This window comes from Enoplosus armatus, chromosome 1, assembly GCF_043641665.1.
Source record: "Enoplosus armatus isolate fEnoArm2 chromosome 1, fEnoArm2.hap1, whole genome shotgun sequence".
NCBI lineage: Eukaryota > Metazoa > Chordata > Actinopteri > Centrarchiformes > Enoplosidae > Enoplosus > Enoplosus armatus.
The window spans coordinates 17303766-17328336 of record NC_092180.1 but is presented as its reverse complement, the minus strand read 5'-3'; the positions used below and the strand labels follow the sequence as shown (position 1 = coordinate 17328336).

Here is a 24571-nt window from a genome sequence, read left to right as displayed (position 1 = left end):
TATAGTTTCCAAACAGGCTCCAGTGACATCAAAAACAGGAGGTCTCAAAAATGTTTTAAAAAGTAAATAAAAAGCCTCAAGTTATTATTAGTTTTTAATTCTCTGGGAGTTAAATGACAGTATAAGTAGCATAATGTCAATATTTAATCCAAGCAGAGGCAGGCTATAACTAATGACTTCATATGGGGATTCGGGGTTCTATGACATTTTAGAAAAAGGTTTTGGTGTCTGAAATTATCTCGAGAACCATGCAGGTGGGATTCATACAACTGAACTTTTAGGGTGGAAGGAAGGAAAACTACAGAACTTCCAGCCAAAGTCTGCGGTGCATCCTGGGAAATAAACTAACATGGGTACGTGAAGCCATGCAGGGTTTGCACGGCTCTCCATGACGGGAGATGAACAAAAATTAACGGAATCACTCAGAGGGCAAGAGGTACACTTTTACCCAGGATATAGCACAGCTCCACGGCGGCTTTGCGGACTGTGCAGTGCTCTGACGGGACTGCCTGCTCTGGTCGGTCGGTAGGTGGGTCGGACCCGGGCTGCTACGATGTGTGTCCGCTGCTCCACGAAGCTCCGTCGGGGAAGTGAACCTTTCACCGGATGATGGACAGGAACTACCCGACCTCCAGCTTTGCGGACGCGCTGGCTCCACCAGCACAGACCGTAGCTTCTTGGGCCTATGACCGCAGCACAGCTAGTGTCAAGCCAAGGTAAAAGATGAAGGAGAGGGCACCTTCCGAAGGAAATTTCGGTGATGGAGGGCCTAGCCTTGCTCTTGCAGAAAAGTGCGGAGGTCCTTGTTGTTATCGGGAACACTGTAGGAATTGTAGAAATCTCGGAATTTGATCGGAGTTTTAGAGGCTTTGACTTATCAGTGGTTTCTTAGCCGTTTGTTACTGTCTCCCACCTTGCTAGCTTTCGCTAGCACACCGTCTCCTCAGCGTGCCCATGTACAGAGTTAGTACAATCTAGAGAGGAATTTATTTTATATCTGTAATAAGTTGACCAGCTAGGCAGCTTAAACGAGCATTTTGTCGGCCTGTTTTCTTGACCCACAGGTGCTCGCCAAAGCCAAAACAACATAGGTAACTAGCTACCAATGCTAGTCATGTCAGTTATGGCACTTAAAATTAGTGGTACGTAGCTATTGGTGTTGTTACTTAAGAGGCGACGTGTCGAAGTATGTGCATATTAGTGCCATTGCTTCACTTATGGGAGTTAGAGGTCCTTTGCAATCTTTGACATTATTATAACTTACTTTATATTTTATAAATTTAGCCACAAAACCTGCCATAGTTGTACAGCTCCAACTGAGTCAAACTCAAGACTATTGTGTTATGTTCTACTTCATATATATTCATACACAAATAAGTCAGATTGTGTTCAGTAGCAGCACAAAAAATAAAAGCACTTTCAGTTCATTTACATGACACCTTCCTACAGCATTAAGAGAAAGCAGGAGCAGTTCACTGTAATGATTAAGTAATATATGAATGTGCTGATTACAGGTTCAGAAATGGCAAGATTACGTTTACAAGTTTTCCTTGTGTCATAGCAGTATGACCCAAATAGCAAGGGTTTGTGTTGCTGTTGATGAGACAAAAACATAGACACTGGATACATTGACCTACGCATTTGCATTGCAATGTAATCCAATACAACAGCTCAGCCATAGATTCCACCTTTACTAAATTCAGTTTTGATTGACAGCGTCAGAGAGGTCATAATTTTAATATAGGTTTATTGTAGTGGTTGTAGTTTGTAGTAGTGTTGTACTGGACTGCATTATATCGAGAGGTGCTTTTAATGTTTTGCCCACCCTATTCACAAGCATGTGTGGGGAACAATATTACGAACACATTTCAATATAATGCAGTCCAGTACAACACCACCACTAACTACGACCTTAGTAATAAACATACAAATTAAATTAACACCTCCCTGAAAGTGTCAGCATAAACTGAACATTATAATCTTATGAAATGTGGCAGATGTGTTGTATTGGATTGCATTAAATTACATAAGTGTACCTAATTAAGGCAGAGAGACTGTATATTGGGCTTGGGTTTATGTTACAGTAGTTTTTCTCAACTTTATAGTCAAATAGCGGAGAAGAGTTTCATAACAGAAGATCGCTGGTGTGTGTGTCTGTTGAAGGGACCAGAAAAAGAGGCAGATGACTCCCTTTCACCTCTGTTCTTCCACAGATGTTTATACTTTGGATCAGGCTGGCTGCATCTGATTACCTCTGATTTTATGTCTGTTTCCTATGAATATAAAGTCATATATCGGATATTAAACTTTTTTTCCTAATTGGCTCAGGCTAGTGTTATTCATATTTGTGGTAGCCTAAAAGGTGTGCTATGTTTTATATAAATAATTTACCCCTCTGACTGACTTTCTTCTGTGAGAGACCAATAGCAGCGCAAGTCCTTGCAACATTAGTAAAATAATTCAAGAAATATTTTGGACATTTTTACTACATCAATTGAAATGGGTAGTGCATTGGGCACATGTAGGGTTTGGGTTGAATCACGTTATAAACTGTATTCAGCATGTTGTTTCAAACCATGCCTCATAGAGCTATTATTGCATTTTCTGCAACTATGGACTTTTCGCAGTTAGTTGAAAACAAGGATGCTGTGTGTCAATTGAAGTAATTTACTTTGGTCATACATAGTTGTGTGATTCACTGCTGCTTGTGAAGATGAGAGCTCTCATGTATGTGTTTGTGTGTTGATGCAGCTCCAGTTATGGTGCAGCACACCTTGATGCAGAGCTCCTCCAGCGGCAAAGCTACACTTCCACCCACCAGCTTCCCACCTACACTACATCACACCTTCCTGCTGCAGCAGGTGAGTTATGAATGCCATACACATTGTTTTTAAAGGGTCAGTTCACCTAAATTACAAAAACGTACTTTGTCAGTTACCCCTAGTGGCATCTACTCATGCAGATATTTTGGGTTTATATGCTTTGTTTTTTTTTTGAGATATCTCCTTGTGATGCATGTGCCACCAATGAAATTGGTCGATGTAAATGGAATACAATTTTTGGCACTCAAAACACTGAAAAACTACTTTTTAAAAACTGAAGGCTTTGCTGTGGACAGTTTAAATTGGGACAATTTCTTCAGGAGAAACTACTTCCATTATAGACTGCATTTTTGTTAGAATTGTTTTTCAGAATGACATTTGTAAATGCTCTGAGCTCCACAAACTAGATTCTTTCCACCTTTGTTGCATTAGAGTGGAGGCAGAAATCTCATAAACAGTTATCTCAAACCTTAGCAAATAAAACGAAAACTGTCAGCATGAGTAGATATTATAGCCTAAACGATATAGGATGTTCGCAATTTTGTGAACTAAACCTTTTAAGGCTCTTATTATATAATGCATATTATTGTGTTTACTTTCTTGCCCATTTCTGTGGTCATCTTTCTTTTTCTCTTTTTACTGTCAGGAGCACTTGATTCAAGCAGTAATACTTCTGAGACCTCAATCATGAGCTTCCTGTCAGCCATGGAGTCTAGAAGCCTTCAGGCTGGTCCTGTTAGTGCCTCACTGCTTCCTCCTTTTAGACCCCCATCCTGGCCTGCTGGTGAGAACACATCCACTCATTCAGTGTATTGATTAGACACCACCTGTTGTGGAATATGTACCGTGTGTAGGCTTCTTATTTTATTTACCTGAATAACCTATGGTAGGTAGGTACGAGTTTTATATTTGACACTGAATTGTGAACACATTAAACACATGGTGTTGATGTGTATTTGCGATAAACATATTCATATTGATAGAAATCCTCCCAGAATCAAATAATTAATCTATGACCCAAAGTCCAGAATACTACTGTGTACTAAAAAGGTCAAAATAACTTCTAAAATTGTTGTAAATAGTTTAAGCTGTTGAAGCAATCAGCATTCACATGTTGCATGTAGATATGGTTTGAATAAAGCTAAAAAAAAGTAAGGCAAAATAGGGCAGAACATGGAACTAGGGCATAGCTCTAAAAAGCACCTGAAGAAAATTCTATTGTACACATACATACATTGTCTGTTCTGTGCAATGCAGGTACCAACTCCTCCACCACAGAGCTGTATTTGACCGGTGCCCTGCCTTCTACTGCCACTTTCCCCTCTCCTGCTGCTCTGTCGTCCTATCATCACGCTGGTGCCTACTCTTCCAGGAGTTATGCTACCAACCCTTCCTTGGCTCTCCAGGATCCTGCCTTCAGCACTTCCACCAATGGCCTGTTTTCTCACCATGACCCCCTCCTTCATCTCAAATCAAGTCAGACTGTGCTTCCCACTGCATTGGCCTTCAATCATCTCTCTGGCCCCACGTTGAGCTCGGCTCTGCCTGTACAGTCCTCCACTTACCGTTCAGCTCAGGAGTCGGCCCCCCACCTCCTACAACCCCAGTTCAGCCTGCTACCTTCCGCCCTGCCTGCACCTCATGGTGCTCCACAACCCTACGGGGCCACGGTTTTCTCAGGCTCTATCGAAAGAGCTCTTCAGCGTGAATGTAGTGTGATCAAACACCACCAGAGGCCTTCCAGCAGCCACACGGCCTCCGAGCAATTGCCCAACTCAGAGCACTCCTTACAGGGGTACTTTGGCTCTAGCAGTGAAGCGGATGTGTCCTACCAGCAGGACCCGTCCCGTCAGACCCCAGTGTCCTGCAGCCCTTCCACAGGAGCAGATTCCTCTCAAGGGGTCAGCCGTGCTCCACAACCCAAAACAGACTCAGTAACTCAAGGTTATTCGTCCACTTCTTTGCCGAAGGCTAAAGACTGCTCTTCCAAACTAGCTCCACACCCTGCTGGGGGTGACGAGAGTCATGAGCACTCTCAGAACCTGACAGGAGGGTCTCCTGACCATTATTCCTCCCCAGGACAGAAGCAGAACTCAGTGATTGCTAACCATCAGTCAGTCCAGCTATCCAGTCTAATGTCTAGTAGTCTGTCTCAAACCTATATCACCCCCCACACCCAGTCACAGCCCTCCCATTCCACCTCAGACAAACTCTCCCCCCTTTACAAGACTCTGCCTTCCCTCTCCAGCCAGTCTGACAATGTGGCATCTGTTAGTCAGACTCTTGTTTATTCCTCCAGTCCCGGGCTGAGTCAGGAGCAGGAGATCCAATATGGAGCCCAGGTTCAGGGCTTGTGTCAGGGGAACCTCTCTGAGAGCTACCCCACATCCCACTCTCAGGGTGCCCCAAATGTAACTTTTACATCTCAGTCACAAGGGCAAGCTTCAGTGACTCAGTCTCAGAGCTACGCCACAGGACAATCCCTTAACCAATCCCTCAACTCATCTTACCCACCCACATGTGTGCGGAGTCTGTCCACATCAAATGCTACACAGGACTACACCCTCATGCAGGCCTCAGTGGGGGGTAAAACGCATGACACACTGTCCCAACAGCAGACACGGCCCCATAAATATGTTCTGTCTGCGCCGTTGCCTACCTACTCTTCAACTTCTCAAGCCTTACAAAATAACGTCAGATCCTCAGTACAGGACTTAAAGCCAACATATGGCAAACAGAAACATGAAGAGCTTCCTATCCAGGGCATAGATGCTCTCCAGCAGGCATCTATGGAGGCCTCTGCTGCAGCTAGCAATATGTCTGCTCACAACAATGTCATCTATGTTGTTTCAAAAATGGACGATCATCACAAAACACAAAGCGTTATCCGAAGCAATTCACGTTCTGATGACCAGCTCATGGGACTAGGTCATACAGACACAGCACAGGTAAAGAGTGAAAGGATGGGTCCTCTGAGCCAACAGCACATTCATCTAAGCAGTACCAATGGTCAGGGAACTTCCAACACGAAAACTACAAACTCCAGTATTATATCTTCACACATACCCCTTAGTTCAGAGCAGCTCAAGCAGCACGCTCTCCACCTAAAATCTCCTGAGCAACATCAACAAAACCACCAGAATCATAGTCAGCCACAGAGCCAGACCTCTGCAGCCCACACCCAATTTATCACCGTCCCCAGCACTCAGGTTCTCCTCGACCATAACCAGATGATTCTGCTCCAGCAGCCCCTTGTTCACCATGGTCATAACACTTCAAAGGTGGTATCAGTGCAAGGTATCCAACAGGATTTGGGTCCTGTTCATGTCCAGTATCTTCAGATGGATCGAGAACTGCTGGGCCCCAGTGTCACTGAAACCCAGAGTCAGCTTGGCACAGTAGTGTCTGAACAGAGCTCAGGGTGCCCTGATTCCTCTAAGCACCACTACAGCCAGTCGGCAAATCAACAACCAAATGATGCCAAGAACCACTTTGCTCTCAACTCCATTTGCTTCCCCGACTCCATGCTACTTGCAGATGACAGAAATATTTTGTCAAATGTTGACGATATCCTGGCTGCCACGGTGGCGGCCTGTGGCGTCACACCACAAGACTTTGTCAAAGCTACATCCTCTGCTGAGGCTGAAATGGCAGTGATGGCAAGCCCAGTTGATTCTAAAGGTCACTTTCAGACTGTGGATATAAGACACATGTCACCTAGTTTCTCCTCCACACAACATTCAATCATCACCAACACTAACTCCCACACCATGACCATGACGCTAAATGGAGCTCAGATGGCCACAGACTGTCAGGGTCAGTCTGTTCACCACAACAACGGTTCTGAGCTTGACACAAATGGAGATGGAGGGAGCTCTGAGAATGGCTATCACTTAGCGGGGCAGGTGTACGACCACTCTGGTCTCCAGAACAGAGTCAAAGGAAATGCAAAGTGTATTAAAACAGAGGATGGCCTCATGGAATGCCCAAGCGGTGAAGACTTTCCCAAAAAGAAGGCTCGCTCTAAGTCCTTGACCAAACCTGAGGAGGACAGTGGACAGGCCAGACCGGCCAAGCGTAGTGGGCAGGCAAAGCGACAAAACTCCAGGGGTAGTGACGTCAGCTCGCCAACTTCTTCACATAGTGTATATGATGGTTGTCCGCAGCAGGAGAGAATGAGGCAGAAGATCCGTGAAGTGGAAGAGAAACAGCCAGAGGTCAAAACTGGCTTCATTGGCTCTTTCCTCGACTTTATCAAATCTGGCCCCAAACAGCAATACTCTCCAAGTCCTACACGAACTATTAGTCGCCCGAGAAAGCCCTGCACATCATCCAAACCACTGCCATGTACTTTGCCTTCTTTGCCTCCCAAACTGCAGACTCTCCCCGGGCCATTAATCCCCCAGGAGAGTCCAGGAACAAGCGCTCAGCAGAAACGTCTGGATGAAGATCTGCAAAAGAACTTGGAGACTCTGCCATCCTTCAGCTCAGATGAAGAGGAGAACACTGGGAAGAACCAGGCCCTGAGGAACAGCATCAGCTCAGCGCTTTCCGCTCTGGACGAGTCTTCAGATCGGAAAATCAGGGCAGGTAATGATACCCTGCTTAGAGCTGCCAATATGGTTATCAGAACATCAACCTACAATCTTTTTATATTATTGTTCAACTATTGATTGTGTTTTCGATTATGTAATTTATACAGTTTTAAAATTTACAATAATGTAAAAGAAAACAAGCAGCTGTACAAGAACTTTGCCTAAATTTGGTAAAATGTTGATTTCAATCATAAATTATCGAATCAAAAAATACGTAAACAGGACTAGGAAGCTGACCGGGCATTCAACACCAGTTTTTAGTACTTGACAGTTACGGACATGGTAAGGACACATTTCGGTCAGTACCAAAGCAGTAATGTATAGTAAAGTAAAAGAGAACTGTTTGTGCAGTTCACTAACCTCTGTTACATGTTGTCTCTCTTGTCTTTGATGTAAAACAAAGTCAACATTATTATCTCTGCTGTGCTGTTTTTTTTAAACTTCATCATGCTTGAAACATCAATAATACTCTTACGTTTTATTTAGTTTGGTAATTTGCTGTGATCTGTGTCTTGCTGAGTTGTCATTTACATGTTCCTTCTGAAAATGTCTTTCTTCAACACATTCATATATTTGCATTTCATGTTCATATATTTCCTTCTCCAGATAACCAAATCCCTGGTTCAATGATGAAGCCAGACCCAGTTCCCACCATGCCACACATCGTCACAGAGACCTGTTTGTCGCAGGTAGCCACTCCTACACAGACAACAAACACCGTCTCAGGGGGGACTGCGTTCGTGGCCAAAGAGGAGTCCAAAGAGACCCCACCGGGCCAGTTGGCTGTGCAGTTGATGAGCGTGGCCATCGAGGGACTGACTGACGAGGAGCTGTCGGACAGCGGAGGGGAGGGAATGTACCGAGAGAGAGACGAGTTTGTCGTCAGGAATGAGGATATCGAAATCTTGAAGGTACAGCCTGGAAAAAACGTGGATGGAAAATGAATGCTTGGATGGAAACATGGATTTTGGTGTTTTGGTGAATTTAGCTGACGTGGTCAAAGTGGAAAAGGTTTTATAGATGAGGAAGAATGTGGCACATCAGAACTTAAATATATTGCCTTATGGCGGTGTAGTGGACCTCATTCTAATGAAACATCTGTCACTGAAGGTGCCACCCACCATTTTTCCTGGGTGCTCAACCCAAAATTGTGAAAGGAGAGTCATATCAGATCTTGTGTACACTCATAGTTGAAGGTTCATTGTTTTATTTTCTTAAATTGCAACTGTTACAACGTTCTGACGCCTGTTCTTCACGGTGTCATGTACATGTGTCCAGGTAACAATGAGGGCGGGCAGTGAGCCTCCAGCCATCTGGAAAGTCCAGAAGGCTCTGCTGCAGAAATTTGTGCCTGAGTTGAGAGATGGAAAGAGAGTCTTCTCAGCCACAAACAGTGTAAGTAGAAGAAAAGCACATAGTAGAGTATTTGATCATTCAAATGATTTTTCTTTATTCTGCAACAGGTAACATGTTTTTCTTTGTGCGTGTAGTATCTTGGATACTTTGGTGACGCCAAGACCATGTACCAGAGGGTATATGTGAAGTTCTTGGATACAGTTAACAAAAGGGAGTATGTGCGAGTTTGTAGTCGGAAGCCACGCTGCAAACCTATGAACTCACTAAGGTACGCTAAGAACATTGACTGAAATTCAGTTATGTTTTGACACATGACTCTTTAGTGGTATAACTTTCTTTGTTCTGCCTCCCAGGGGTGTCCAGGTGAAAACCTTGCTGGGCTTGACAGCCGCCCCTTCTTCAGTCTCCCAGAGCCAAAAGCCTCGACCCAAACAACTCAAGCCCAGAGCAGAGCCCCCACCTAAGAAGAGGAGGAAATGGAAGGAGGAGTTTTCACCTACTGCCTCTGGATCATCTGCAGAAGAAGGTGGTGAAGATGATGGTGAGATAGCCGTTTGACTTTTCTCAGTAAATCTAGTGTGGATATAAGTTGATATGATTGTAGTCTAACTCTCTTGCATCTTGATGCCCTCCTGACATTTGATCTCTCACACACACACTCTTAGAGTTAAACCCGCCAGTGCCATTTGCTTCACGGTTCCTCAACACACGAACCATGAAGGAGACGTTCAAGAGCTTTGTGGAGCTGCTCATCAGCGTTGCCTTAGATGAAGATGTGATGACTGCACTTGAGAGGGCGAACGGTGAGTGAATTGATTTTCTGAGTGTTGAGCTGTTGTTTTCTATTGAGCTATTGGCTTAGTAGTTGGCTTGTGTCTGGTCTTGTTTCAGATGAGTTGCTGCTGCCTCATATGAAAAGAGTGGATGGGATGATCACTGACAACAGGAAACGCCTGCTTCACAAACTGCACATAGGGCAGGTCCTAAAGGTGGGTGTGTCTTTGAAACTGCATATTAATGGCTTGGTGTGAGTTCTCTGGAAAGGGAATTGTTTTTAAATGTGATGATAGAGTTTTCTATCTGTTTTATGCTGTATCTCTTTGATTACAAAATGCCAAATCATAAGTGGAGAAAGACACTTTTGTTGTTATGTAAACTGGATTAGTGCTATTTCTATATTGAGTTAATGCACTGCACTGCAAGTAATTTTGTTTCAGGGATATTATTTTCACTCCAAAAGGCTTAAAAGGCATAAACTCTGGATCTATTTTGATGGCAAAGAGAAAAGCAAAGGTACAGGAAATTTACTGAGGTGTATGAACATAAGGGACTCTCCTGCTCTGTGTCTTCAGACGGCTCTCGACAGCTTCCCAGAGATCTCAGTGGTGACTGAACTGAAGAAGGACGGGGAAACTCCGGCCTTTAAGGTGCGTCTCAGTGGGAAGGCCTACAACAAGAAAACCATGAAGCCCCACAAGATGCCTAACAAAGTGCCACAGGTAAGACAAAATGATGCCAGATTCGCTGTTCTCATACATATCCAGCAGAGGGCACACTGTCACTGTTTGGTGTTTCTCACTCATTCCATTATTCTACTGAGCGCTGAAGCCACTCTTACTTTTCCTGTCTTGCTGTCTCTTATTAGACTAATGTTAGAAAAAAGTAGAATTCTAAAATGTCCTTGAAAAAGCGTTTTACTTTGCTTTTTCGCTTTCTAGGAGTACACAGTGGACCAGCAGAAAACTCAGTGGTTCTCTCTGTACCACTCTTTGCAGCATTACAAGTATCACACGTACCTCATGTGTAAGGACGAGGTGAGACATTGTGGTACATGTGTGTGCTCACTTGTGTTGAATTTAATGAGCTTTCTGTGCAGGTCAAGTGTAAATCAGTGTAGATTTTACTCTCTGACGAGTTATATTTATTTAGCTAATTATTCTAGTGAAACTTTGCTGTATTGAGCTCTTTCTGAACTTTTTTCTGTTTGTGGTTCTGCCCTCCAGATCGCATCTCTGCGGGTGCAGGCGGGTGACCTGGGGCAGGAGGAGACTGTACAGAAGTGTCTACAGAACGGAGCTTGGGTAGAGGGGCTCTTTGATCGCTTTGGAGAGCTAATCAATCAAGTGCAGCAGGCCTGCCGATGATCCAGCCTTGACAGGCTTGGTTTAAATGAAAAACTTAAAACAACAAAGTCCAACACTTTAAAAGCAAGAGGCCTCCAGCTCAAAATGGCAGCAGAGAAGGATGAAGTGAGTCTCTCCTTCCAGCCACAGAGAGAATTGAATCAGGGACCTATCAGCCGACTTGCCTGAAAGACGTTCGGGGGCCTGTGTCCAAAAAGTGGCAGCAGGTGAACAGCAGTAAAGTTGTCTGCAGCACTGCATCCCAGCAGAAAGCAGTAACTTGATCAACAGAGGACAAGGACTTGTTTTTGGAAGCATTTTGGAAGACTTCCACATAATGCTCCTCCTAGTCTTTATAGGTTTTTGTAGTTACAAGCTCACTTTTTATGGGCCTTTTCATAGATTTATATTGGGTTATTTTTTAGTTAAATGCCAGATCATAACCAGTGAGTATGCACTAGATAGAAAGCAATCGGCATAGGAAGTAGAGCACAGCAAATAAAAATGCAGAAATATGATTGCCTACAGTTATAACAAGCCTTCATCAATCATTTGATAGGTAGGCTCCCATACAGAGAAGTTGATTTATTGTAAAAAATAAAAAAAAAATAAAAAAAAATCTCTATATATTATATATAACCGTAGCTATATACTGTTTGTAAAACATCCATTTTGTAATGGAGCGCCAACTTATATATAATGTACATTTTGTATAAAAGAACAGGGAGGTGGGAACTGCAGCAATTCTCTTAAGGAGGACTTTAGTAACTATATACTGTATCTATATTGTGGTTTAACTTTTGTGCTTCAAACACCCCTTTGTTTAGAAGATGCAAGTCAGTGCCGTTCCAGTACTGCTTTTTATGAATTTTGTTAATCAAATATCAAATTACCTTGACTTATCTGAGGGTAAAATTAAATCAATAAAAGTTGTCTTTATACTCCTTTACAGACATAGCCCACATTTTATGACAAATAGATATATATTTTTCACAGAAGTAAATATTGTTATGTTCCTCTTGTTCATTACAATTTCTGAGACACTTTTTCATTGTTTTTTTTTCACAGTTTTCCAAAATGGACTCTTTATAAGTCAGTTAACAGTTTTATGCTATCAAAAATAATCTTGTTCTTTACAGATGCAGTTTGTAAATAAAGTGCCGCATGTATTAGATGTTTGCTTTGGTATGTTTTGTCTTTGCATTGCTTTTGTGGTTAACGTCTAAATTATCTGGGGCTCATGTGTGACACACAGAAAATCCTTCAGTAGCGTAAAAGTCTTAACGTAGAGGGTTTTTCCACAGATCTCACTACATGTGGCACAACTGTACCTAACGTAATTCTAAACATCTTGCAATATGCATCCAGTAAGCAAAAGAAATATGTTACGGTTGAAGTGTTGTCCCACTGCAATTTCTCGACATCAAATTCATTTCCTAAATACATAACATGGTGATCTTCAAAGTCACAACCAGTGAGAGGAAAGTGCCTAAAGTAAAACTACAAGATAACTCTGCTGTCAACAGCATTTAAATCACTATTTGGCTCTCTTTTAAACCTCACAGGAACAAATTTGTTAACTTGACACAATCACTGCCGATATTTAACCAGAGCGCCCCTAGAACATGAATATCTAAAAACTAATCGCTGCCTTTCGTCAGGAAATGGATGGATGGACCGCAGAATGAAAACACTTTTTCTGAGTACAATCTGTGGGCGTCACTGAGTTCCTGTAAAGTACTTTTACCCAGAAAAACTACATACCAAGGTTGTTTGGTACATAAGATTCGCTCTGTTGCACAGGGTCTGATGGACGTGTCCTTGGTGTTACTGCAGAGTTGACAGCTGCCTTAGATGTTAGAGGGAAGAAGAGGGGATGAGATATTTTGTCACGGACACCATAACACCTCCAAAAGCCTCCACAGTGAGTCCGGGCATCCCAGGAAAGTCCAGTCAACACTGAACAGAAGTGTACTTTCATGGTTTGCATCATAAACTCACTAATACTAATTACAGCTGTCCCCAACTCAAAAATCAATTTCCTCAGTTGTCAATTAGTGTTGAACTCCACCTGCTTGTTGGAGTGTGCAGTTCATATTCTGGAGGGAGGGGGGGGGTTGTCGTGATGCTCGCCCACCATGCGCTCATGACCAAACTATTCACTGCGAATGGGTGGCTGACTTTGTTTCTTCTGAGAGGGTCTTGAGCCTGTTGAATAAAATATAATTGTCCAGCCACAATGCAAAATTACTGGCATCCCCCATCAAACAAAAGTCCCTCTGTGCTGCAGCGACAGCTCTGTGAGGAAGGCCACTGTCCTCTGTCCTTTGGAGTTGCGGAGGACGTCCAGTCAGGCAAGCGTTTAGGATTCCAGCACGGGCATGGCTGCTAGAGACAGATACTGAATGTCTGCTCTCCAGATGAAAAGCATATGAATTTTAATGCACTGCATTGTTCCATATGTGGGAGACAGACTGAGAGGACCCTTGAGGCAGCGTGAGAATGTGAGACGGGCACAGTAACTGGACGGCCGTGTTTTGGATAAGACTGCAAAACACTGACTGCCTATTGGTTTTGGAAATGCCCTGTAGTAAAAACCTAATGGACTATGTGATGATGGTGTAGTTTTTAAAGCTGTTTTCAACTAGTCATGTACACACTTGGGGCAGAGTTACAGATTTATACTCAGTCAGGCAGCTGCACAGATTAACCTTAACTGAACATCTGCATCTGTGCAGTTGACAGTACATTAAGTCAAGTACTGTACTTGTACAAGATACTACTTCTTCAATTCAGACAAAAATATTGTACTTTTTACTCCACTACAGTTATTTAACAGGTGTAGTTACTAGTACTTTTCATATGTCATTACTTTTACAAACAAATATACTTTATGATAAGCTTGAAAGTTAAATTAAAACAGAAGATACTAAACTTTCTGGCTTGTGATCCTTACAAAAAAGTTTCTAGTTGGAGCCTCTTGTCATGTTTCAGATGTCTACGAGTTTTATAGTTAATAATATTATAAAGAGTTTTCTCAGCTGGTTCCATTAGGATAATTATTTGAGGCCAATTATTATTTAATTATTTGATTCACAAAAAATCAATGATTACAGAATATTAAATACATGAATAAAGATTTGTGTCTGAGAACATTTTTTTCTTTCCTACCTAATTCTTCTCATGACCTTTGGGGCGGGGCCCTAGTTTTGGAACCACTGGACTAAACTACCCAATTGCACATAAAGTTGTTCAAACTAGTTCCATCTCAACCAACAGTTGCTGACAGTTGATGCATCAGTATCAACAATCTAAAAATGTCACATAGTATATCAGTCACAGGAGTCAGTTTTCTGCAGAATGAGTACTTTCAGTATATTTTGCTGCTAATACCTCTGTATTTTCACCTAAGTAGGTTTTTATATGCCGGACTTTTACTTGTAATGGAGTATTTTTACATTGTGGTATTGGTATTTTTACTCAATTGAAGGATCTGAGTACTTCGTCCACTACCGGCATTTGGGGGTCTCGCTCAAGAGTTTTCATGAATCCCCCAACAACCCCAATGCCTCACACTGTGCCTGCAACGTGCTTGCAAAGTGTTTTAATATTTCCTGCATTTCTTCCGTGTCACAATGGATGCCTAAGCAGAAACTTACATAAGAGTTTTTTTTTCTTATTTTCAATGCCACCTCCTGGAGAAACTTCCCTTGGATATTTGTCATCATCATAACTGTAGGCAAACTGTGGCTTGACTGAACACTGCATGACCGATAAGTATGAAGGGGAAAGAAAGGGAAGTATGCAGGGCTTTCTGGGCACGTGGAGAGAAGCAGGAGAGTAAATATTGTTTTGACCTTGTGGACTAGAATTTCTGTTTGCATTGACCAGTGCTCTCTCTCTCTCTCTCTCTCTCTCTCTGTCTGATTTCCTGTGTAAAGACGACTGAAGACGACTTTGTGGCAAGTTTACAAAATACCAGCACGTCAGAATGCAATGCATTCATTTAAGAGTTGTAAAACCAGTTTCGCCCTCAACCGAATGCCTCTCTCACTCTAACTGAAGCCACAAAGTTACCTTTCATTTGAGGCGTGGATTTCATTTGTTTCCTTTGTTTGTACATGATGCCAGGTCTCCAGCTAGACTCGAACCACAGATGTTACGATTTATGCAGCGTCTTAGCCCCCAAGCCGTGGGGGTCAAGCCCAAGCCAGAACTGCTTTGTATTCTTAAATGGGTACTCCAGCAATTTAGTATTGCACTTCCATAAAGTTGGTGAACTTGATGCAGCAGAGGTTAGTTAGTTAGTTCCTAGTGTGGGTCAAGCTCCAAAAATACTGAATCCCACATTTCCCATAATGCAACATTAGCATCTGTCATTAAGACTGCCAATTTTACAACTGCAGTTTGCTCAAGAGCAGCTCAACAGTGTGTGAAGAAGGAAGACATTTGCTTCCCTGCCTTGTCTAAGAATGCAAACTAGTGACCTTCTGCTCCTTCTATAATCAAATGGTTTGAAAAGGCTGAGAGTTGTAGGACCTGTTTCCACCTCTCTCTGTTATGCTCATGCGTTATCACTTCACCTTGTGTAAAAGAGCATTTTTCTACATAAAAAGTGGCGAAGAGGATAGTAATCAAACCGGTTTGTCCCAGTTGCACGCCTCACCCATTACATCATACTTGTCTCTCGTGATGACAACAACTGTCTTCCTTTCAGTCTCCCTTTCAGCGAGTGGCCAACATTGGGTTTACAGTGTCAGCTTACTCCTTTTCCACTGTCAGATTACACCTCGAGAAAGAAGGCACCAGGTTAGAGCCTCAGTTCATGAAATCTGTCCCTACTACAGCTCAGGTGTGTTTACTCCGGGGTGTGCACGCCTGTTTATGCTGACAATGTGCCTGTGTAGATGATCCCAGACAAGCTGGAACAGCACCAGAGCCACTTTGACACCTGAGGCACCTGCAGTCACATGTTTCAATACTGCGACAGAGGAAACCGTTTATCCAAATCCTCCTCATTCTCAATATTTTGTGTGTTTTAATCCTTTAATTCCCAAATCATTCAAACTGCCTCTTCTTCTCTTCTCCTCTCCATCAGTCTCACATGGTGGCTGCTGTTTAACACTGCAGGTCTTTATCTGATCAGATTTACCTCCAGTGTAGGCTTTAAGGGTGTGACTTGGTGAGTGAAAGGTTGTGTGAAAACTTCCTGTAGTTTTAGCATTCCCTTTAAATTGAAAGAAATAGACCAATAAAATTGTTTAATAAAGGGCTTAAGCAGCAAATATGAGCAATTCCGCACATTGCCTTTGGCTTCTCAGAAATGTAATTTAATGACAAATACTTTCACGTGATAAAAGGAAATAATTTGGGCCACCTGTAAAGGTAAAAGCTTTCTCTGGAGAAGCTTTGGTCACACTGAGGTATGTCTGGACGATTCCTCTCCCTTCATTTCCAGTTTCACTTCAGGAGGATTTGCCCAAATGTGGCCTAAGAATAAGAGAGTTAGTGCGCCTTTTGTCAAACTTCAGGGAAACAGTGGGAGCCTCATTATGGCGCTAATGCCCGGACAGGGCGGTGATTGGGACATGAATAATGTATTGCAGTGGGAGGGGACGGTTTCGGGCTTGACTTTAGTTAGTTGCGTGCGTCACGTTGTGAATTGAAAACCAAGGACATGGTCTGAATGGCTGTCTTCACAGTCACTGGAGGAAGTTTTCATTTACCGAACATCAGGTAATACTAATTTAATCACTGTTAGCTGATAAAAAAACAACAACTACATGTTGTTCATTTCTTGTCGTGTTTGAAATAACGTTACAACCTGAAGAGTTTGGCTTATGTAGTTCTGTAACCTGATGTGTTTTAAGAAATACTAAAAACAACAACAACATTACATTGTATTACATTACAAGCTCATTTGGATTTGACTGAAACCATTGAATTGTAGAAATGTCGTGTGCCATGCTTCAACAAGGCATTTTACGCACCCTGCGTTTTGGGGATTTCTACTATTTCTACAATTTCTAATGTTTATGCCGCCTTTGTGATTTAAGCACAGCCTATCTCTAAACATAGTGTAAAGTGCATTGAAAGCATGGGGGAAAAAGGTTTTATTTTATGGGTATGGCGTTAATAAAGTTAAATTAATAATTATTATATTTATATTGATAATTATTCTATTTGAATGCGTCGTATTGTAGATCAGCTTGAAGTTATTAATAAGAACAACGTTTGTGTTCTTTGACATTTGCGCTCAGTGCTGACTCAGCAGCGCTGTTTGTGTTAAAACACATGTAGAGGAGGGTAATTCCGTTTGTGAGTGTGTATAGGCCACCATACACCATATATCACACAGGATATGAGGGTTCAAATCAATACGGGCCAATAGCCCACCGAGGTTCAGTGCGTTCATATTGTATCAGTTAATCTCAGCGGTCTCAGCATGTTGGAGGAATGAAGGTATCTGCCACAGGCTATTAACAACCTGCTGCTCTCGGTCTGATGGTGCCACAGTGTATTTTCACTGCATGAAATCATTAGTCATGTGCTCGGTGCAGGTTAAAGCAACAGTCCTTAAAAATGAACTTAATGCCTTTTGCTTCACTGCTGCAGTGACAACGCAGGTCTGAGAGCAGCGTCAACCACCGGTCACAAGGGGATGATCCCCATGCGTTGACTGTGCTGCTCCCTCTGCGATTATTTACCTCCTCTGATGTGTGCAAACACACGGTGCGCTGTTGTCCTTGGTTGAAATGCATGTCAGCCCCCTCCTGCATCGTCCTGCAGCGGCAGTTACACAAACTGGGGCTCAAATCTCAGCCTGGGGCAGGCAACAAGAGGCGACAGAGCACAGCCGGTTCCCAGGATTATTTTGACCCACAACTGACCCACAACTTTAAAAAAAAATCTTTTTAACAAGCATTAATGGATATTGATCAGATCCGGATTTATTGTGTGACTGGTAATCCAGGGACCCCTGATGGGATTCTCCAGATGGTCCTGCCCAGGCTCCTAAATCAAGGATTTCATTCTGATAATGCAGTTTCTTCCTCCTACAATTCCCACATTTATATTTTTATTTCCTGTTATAGCTCCCATGATTCCTATTATGCAAACGAACTGTTGAGAGCTGAACAACTGCTGCAGCCCCAGTTGTTTCTATATATGATAGATATGCAAATCCCCAGTTCAGGACAGTTTCTTCTCCCCCAGAGGGAGACTCAGTTTGACGTAGATGTATCTCATTAATCAGCAGATCACCCAGATCCTCTGCTCTCTATGAGTTGTTGTGTTTTTTGAAAGGAGCTGCAACATCTGCTTGCTGCTGTACTGTCCCCGAGTGTTTTTGTTGTCAAGTTTTACAGATGGGTCAGTAATAGTATTTGTCTTGTTGTGTTATCATAACATGGAGCCTGGCTGGCGCTGACAATGCCTGATTTATGGCCCCTGGCCTCAGAGAATCTCTCAGATCCTCCCTTAACATTTGCTCAAAAGGCTTTAAATGTTTCCTGTTGTGAGATGAAAACCGGCTAACATCTCAGCTCTGCTGTCTTCCATTGGTCTGGCTCGCGGTGGATGACACAAGTCGTTTTTCCATCAACAGAGACCTATCAAACACAGATGGGCAGATGCTGAGAAATTGCATGATGAGCGTTGAACGTGTCAGTGTTTGACTGCACGAATCATTGATGAATCTGATTTGTGTGCATGTATTAGTAGCAATGCAGCCCATCCAGTGGAAAATACAACAGGAACATATCTCTTGTGAGAGAAGGCTCACAATATGATCATTGTCTCCGTTTCCTGGTGTGATTGAGTGGAGCAGGCTGTGTAGAAAGATTGCATCGGGTATCTGGTATGATAAGAAAATCAGGCACAGATGATGTTGGTTGTTTTTCTTAATGTGTTTAATCTACACTGGCCCACTGCAGTATTTGATTCTTAGGCGTTAATAATCTGTTAAGTGAATTAAAACCAAGCTTTTGAACATACTGTACACAAAGGAGGATTTGGGTTTGGTTACCACCCCCTCGAGAGGCAGTGGTCCTGGACCATGTGCTGTTACACCCACATACAGTAACTTGAATTCAGATTCTGATTATGTGAAATTACACAGAGGAGAGGGAGTGTGTGTGAGGGGTGAAGACAGAAAGCGCAATTTCCTGTAGTTTCTGAGAAAGTGCTCAGACAATAGACAAAAGCTGACAATATCAACTGTGGAATAACATGTGGATCACCAAAAAGACAAGGAAAGTTGAGTAGGGGAGTTGTAGCCTTATTTTCATCCTGGGCTTTCTTGCTTTTTGTAATTAATTATACAAGTGATTATTTATTTAATTAACTGATTAAAAGCTTCTATACAATGTCAGAAAACAGTGAAAATAGGTTGTTTCATCTGACCAACGGTCCAAAACCTAAAGATATTCTATTTACAATGATATAAAGCAGCAAATCCTCACTTTTGAGAAGCTTGCAACCAGCAAATGTTTGGCCTTTTTTCTGTGCTGCAATTTAAATGTGAAATGTGTATGTCATTAAATTAAGCATTTCGTAGCTGATTTCACCTCCACTGCTCATACCTATGATTCTGGTTGTCTTTCCCACCCTCCTCCCTTTACCATTCACTGTTTCTCTCCTCCATCAGGACAAGGCATGGCTGGGAAACCTTTCCGAGCCACCTACATCTGGAGTAGCATCATCTCCAATCTCCACACTCGCGTGGAGGTCAAGCGTCGGCGCCACAACCTGAAGTCCTACCATGACTGCTTCCTGGGCTCAGAGGCCGTGGACGTGGTGTTGGCACACATCACCCTGAACCGTTTCTTTGGTGAAGAGGCGGTGCCCCGCTACAAGGCCGTCCGTCTCTGTCAGGCCCTGATGGACTCGAGGGTGTTTGAGCCAGTGGGCGTTAAAGTATTTGGGAAGGAAAAGAAGCGAGCCACATTTGAGGACAGTAGTTGCAGTCTGTACAGGTTCCTGAGCCCAGTGACCAGCTCCTCACCATCGCTGACCACCGCCAACTCTCACTCCACTAGTACCATCGAGAGCGGCTATGACTCACCGAGCATGAACAGGAACAAGAACAGCTATGGCTCGTCACGTGAAAGGTACAGACTCGTGTCATAACATCCTCAGATCTTATATTTTGATTTGCTTTGTTCTCCTTCCTCCAGAGCTAATCCCAAATCCAGTATTTAGTATTAGCTTTAGACTAGGTCCCTCTGAAAGCCAATGAGGCACGACATGAAGTCTCTTGAAGTCCCATCATGCAGTCATGTCTTGATACTCTTAATTTCCAGTAACCCTCTCATTACCAACGTGTGGCAATGAGTTTTAAGCTCAAACACAAACTTAAATTGCAAAATCAAAAAGTAATCTTAAAAGAAAGATGAAGACATAACTTGTTAGTTAGTGAGCTTTAGAGGTGGTGGTTAAGAGGGTTTTGTTACAGAGCCAGGCTACCTGTTTACCCCCATTTCTAGTCTTTGTGCTAAGCTAAACTACCTGGCTGCTGGCTGTAGCTTTGTATTTACCGTACACACACGACAATGGTATCAAACTTCTCATCTAACTCTCAGCAAGAAAGCGAATAAGTGTATTTAACTTTAACTATTCCCTTGGGCTGTGAAGCATGTAGCAAAGACAGGCATGATGCATTACCCATGTGGTGCTAACACATGGCCTCAGGACTTTGTGAGTGACAGCTCCAGACCAGACCAGAGACCAGGCCTGATGCCCCTAATGGGAGATGAAAGATTCAGAGGAACCATGTCATGTCCATGTCAGGCTTTTGTTATTTGCAGAATGGGGAAAAAAAACAGAAAAGAAAAGCTTCACATGTCCCATTTAATGCTCATCAGAAACTGTTCAATGCTGGAAATTGAGCATTTATTTTGTTTGTTTGATATGAAATGGCATCAAAACAGCACCAAACTGTGACTGAATCACAAGGACATGTGCAGCCTGATGCCACATTTGTTCCTGTAATAAGTCTGTTTTTGTAGGTTTTTTTGTTCAATAATTTCCACTGATTGCTGTCATTATGTGACTCTTCAGACAAGAGGCGCTGAGCTACTCCACCCACTCCCCTGCAAAAACAGACAAATCAGTGGAGGACGTGCTGGGAAACCTCAACCTGAGCTCGACCATCACCCCTCAGATGATCAACCTCGGCCTCTCACAAGAGCGTAAGTCGCCTCCCATCTGATGAGATGCAGGAGAGTGACGTGAAAACAGGCACCATGTTTTCATGCTGCAAATGCTTGGTGACACCATGTGTCTGTATATCTGTGTACCTGTGACCCTTATGGCTTTTACTAACTCCTTGTTTTCACAGTTGTGGATGAGGTGTGGCACCAGCAGGCAGTGTTCAGACTGTTGCAGCTGATAGAGCTCCCCCTGCTGGAGAACTTGTTAGAGGGTAAACACACATCACGGCCCCCACTTCATGGCATGGACAGTGACCCAGACCTGTTGTATACATCAAGCTACCTCGACCGGGAGGTCCTCAAGGCCTTCAGTGAAGCACAGTAAGTCCTTTAAGGCTTTTAAAGTTTGACAGTTTTCTATTAAAGCTCATTTTCTTGTTTTCCTTGTTCAAATCAGTGTTTCTTGTGATCTATCAGTCCTAATCTGCTGGCTTTTTACACTCTTTACCAGCTGCTTTACAGACAAACTGCTAATACAATCGCATAATAGCATATATATATATATATATATATAAGGACTTTGCACTTCTGTTTGTGTTTTACCATCCTCTTTAACTAATAGGAAAACACCATTAGGCACTGATTTGTAGGTGTAAATAATCGTGATGAAATGCTTCTTTTACCGCTGTTAATATGTTATTCTCAATGAACATTTTTTAGCCTGGTTTTAACCTGCGTGTCTCCTGCAAATGACCAAATCCATGCTCAGTCGAGTTCTCTCTGAATCACTGAAGGTCAAGAGCTTATGTGACCTTCTTTCCGCCTCTCAGTTGCTTCACTTCGACCAATCTGTCGGCTGTGCTTAAAATCATCACGCTTCCCTCTCCCTCAGGGCTGATGAGTGGATGTCAGGGGCGGTGGACTGCCTCGAGTTTCTGCCTGATGAACTGGTGGTGGAGGTCAGTCGAGGATTGTCCGGCTGCACTGGCGACCTGCTCCAGTGTAAGAGGCTGCTCTATGAGGTCCTGGCTCAGCATTACGGACACACACAACAGCCACCTTTGCTCAGCAACCATGTTTTCGACATCCACTCTGGCATCTCGGAGCTACTCGGTAAGAGGAGGGGCTATCAGATCTCTTTGGTATCCTGCTGTTGATGAGGCTTTTATGGTGATGCAGGTTTCTTGCACATTTTCATCCTTGTATTTTTCTGTGGTCTACCGTCAGTGAATGGCAAGCAAGAGCAAGCTCTAGAGACTCTGCAGCTGAGCCTGAAGCTGCAGGACTCTCGCAGCAGGGAGGAGCTACGCAGGCTCCTGAGATTCATGGCCGTCGCAGCCAAACCACAGGTGGTCAAACTGCACGAAGAGGTGAGTGCTTGAGTGCATCTTGTGTGAGTCTGCACAGCTGTGTGTTTGATCTTTGCTAACTAATAATTCTCTGTCAGATTGAGAACAGAATGGCGGTGAAGAGGTCTTTCTCGAGTGCCATCGTCTACAGCAGAAGGCTCTCCAAAGGAAAGGTGGACTTGATGGTTCTGTTCATGATGGATAACCACTGTGATCTGTTCAAAGTGAGTGTTCTTTATTTGTCTCTTTGGCAGTGTGTGTGTACGTACAGTCTTGTAGGAGGGAAGTACTAATCAGCATCTCTGCTGTGTAAGACCACAGACAGCCACAAACTTTACATTTACATACAGGTATGTTAATATTAATCTTTAAGTCAAAATAGAAACTTCATGTTTTATTTTGCTCTCTTTCCCACCAGATTCCTGTTTCATTGCACAAGATGGTCAGTGACAGAATGATGAATATCGTGAAAGGGAAGGATCCAGATATGATGACAGGTTTGAACATTTTCCCCGTACCTATTCATCTTTTACATTTTGTTGTTTATTAACTGCCGTTTGTGTGACCACTCACTGGTAGAAATCCCTTACTATGAATGAAGATGAACTCATTTCCGTTTCTCCAATCTCTCTTCTCTGCAGGGTCAACATACTGCACGAGACTGAGTGCAAGGGCCTATTCAGAAAATGCACAAAAAACCACTAAAGAGGAACTTTGGTCCTTACTCCGGACAGTGCACGAGAACCCTAAACTCTCCACCAAAGAAAAGAGACGCCTGATGGGACAGTTCTATAAAGGCCACCCAGAGATTTTTGTTCAGTACTTTGGAAATAGATTGTCCAGTATCAACATGTTGCTCCAGTGATATTTATTAGTCTAACACATCATGTATTATAATGTATAGTAGAGGTATGTGTAAGAACAAACGTTAATGTGGTGTATATGATGTGCAGTATAATAAGTGGATTGTATTTGCTTGTATGTAAATAGTTTAGACTACTGAACAAGAATGTGATTTATTTATTTCATTTTCTTTGGTGCAGGACACTAACATGAAAAGTCAGTTTTATGAGACTGTTACTTTCCCAGAATGACAAAAAGAACAAAATGTTCTTGAGTTTTTTTATTTTTTATGTTTTCCTACTGCAATGCGTCTTGATGGCGTTCTGTGTCTGCAGCCAGCGAGGACAAGTCTGCATATGACTTTTCAGTGGTTGTATTCTATGTGCTTGTGCAATAGGAACAGTGTTAGCCAATAAAACTGTGTCTGTTCATGTGGTTTCTCATATACAATGCGATGCACAGTAAAGCTGATGTCTGAGGAACCCTCAAAACGGAAATTTGAACCTGGAAATTTGAAAGTCAGAGGCATTCATGAGAGTCAGCCTCCAGCTTTTTGTGTTTGTTGCAACAAATCAGCAAAACAGATGTTTGTACGTTTTTTTTTGTTTGAACAAAAACCGTAGCTGCGTTTTAGTGGCATCTTCAGGGTTCTGTTTTAAATACGGTGTATTTACTCCTTCTCATCAGCTGAGGAAATCGCTTCCACATTTCCAGGTGACAAAAGAATTCCCAAACCACACACATCTTGTTCGTATTTTGTCCGGACTTGAATAAAATCTAACTGGACTTGTCTAACATTCATACATGTACGTTGCCCTTTTTCATTGCAGACACAAAATGTGTACATTCTGACGAAAAGACAACAAATGACATCTGGTATGTCAAGTAATTTATCCACAGAACACCAATAATATTACATTTTGAGACACAATCAGCAGTACTTTGTGTCTTGTTCTCACTCTCCACACAGGCCTTGCACATGGCTTTCTCTTTTAAAAACAGATATACAGTTGTCTCCTTTTGAAATAGAGTGTCATAATTGTGAAATCTATTTTGAGGTTCTCAGTCAATACTGTAATGGTGAGTTCATTTTTTTATGACAGTCCAGTACTGTTTGTCTTATTCTGTCATTGTTTGCATTAAACTTTCCGGCCAAAACTCCACATGCTTTCATTTCAACATCTCAAGGGTTTTAAATGCAAACAGTAGCTTATCAAACTTAATAAGAAAATGAGCTGCACTTTCCTTTCCGGGACCCTTTGTTCATTTTCTTTTTTTGCTTGGTGGCTGACATTAGATATGCCTTTGATGCTGGAAAGCAAAATGACCAAA

The 24571-nt window shown here is 42.6% G+C and overlaps 2 protein-coding genes across 2 annotated transcripts; both read left to right on the top strand.

Moving 5' to 3' along the window:
* The first annotated feature begins 606 nt into the window (after window positions 1-606).
* Window positions 607-11958, top strand: qser1 (glutamine and serine rich 1). Its single transcript, XM_070903678.1, has 13 exons — window positions 607-716; window positions 2752-2861; window positions 3469-3606; window positions 4080-7412; window positions 8024-8328; window positions 8696-8812; window positions 8908-9041; window positions 9127-9314; window positions 9439-9576; window positions 9665-9762; window positions 10126-10272; window positions 10492-10587; window positions 10777-11958. Exons 1-13 carry the CDS (start codon window positions 607-609, stop codon window positions 10915-10917), a joined length of 5055 nt encoding a protein of 1684 aa, XP_070759779.1. The 3' UTR covers window positions 10918-11958.
* Window positions 11959-16577: 4619 nt separating this feature from the next.
* Window positions 16578-24040, top strand: depdc7a (DEP domain containing 7, paralog a). Its single transcript, XM_070902543.1, has 9 exons — window positions 16578-16632; window positions 19544-20006; window positions 20956-21086; window positions 21236-21428; window positions 21940-22160; window positions 22275-22417; window positions 22495-22620; window positions 22815-22893; window positions 23038-24040. Exons 2-9 carry the CDS (start codon window positions 19552-19554, stop codon window positions 23259-23261), a joined length of 1572 nt encoding a protein of 523 aa, XP_070758644.1. The 5' UTR covers window positions 16578-16632; window positions 19544-19551; the 3' UTR covers window positions 23262-24040.
* The last annotated feature ends 531 nt before the right edge of the window (window positions 24041-24571 follow it).

Excerpts from the sequence above, each read along its gene's own strand:
- qser1 (XM_070903678.1), top strand. The coding sequence starts at position 607 with ATGATGGACAGGAACTACCCGACCTCCAGCTTTGCGGACGCGCTGGCT. Across the intron at positions 717-2,751 it reads ACAGCTAGTGTCAAGCCAAG|CTCCAGTTATGGTGCAGCAC; the intron begins GTAAAAGATGAA and ends GTGTTGATGCAG. Across the intron at positions 3,607-4,079 it reads ACCCCCATCCTGGCCTGCTG|GTACCAACTCCTCCACCACA; the intron begins GTGAGAACACAT and ends TGTGCAATGCAG.
- depdc7a (XM_070902543.1), top strand. The coding sequence starts at position 19,552 with ATGGCTGGGAAACCTTTCCGAGCCACCTACATCTGGAGTAGCATCATC. Across the intron at positions 21,429-21,939 it reads AAGGCCTTCAGTGAAGCACA|GGCTGATGAGTGGATGTCAG; the intron begins GTAAGTCCTTTA and ends CCTCTCCCTCAG. Across the intron at positions 22,418-22,494 it reads TGGTCAAACTGCACGAAGAG|ATTGAGAACAGAATGGCGGT; the intron begins GTGAGTGCTTGA and ends ATTCTCTGTCAG.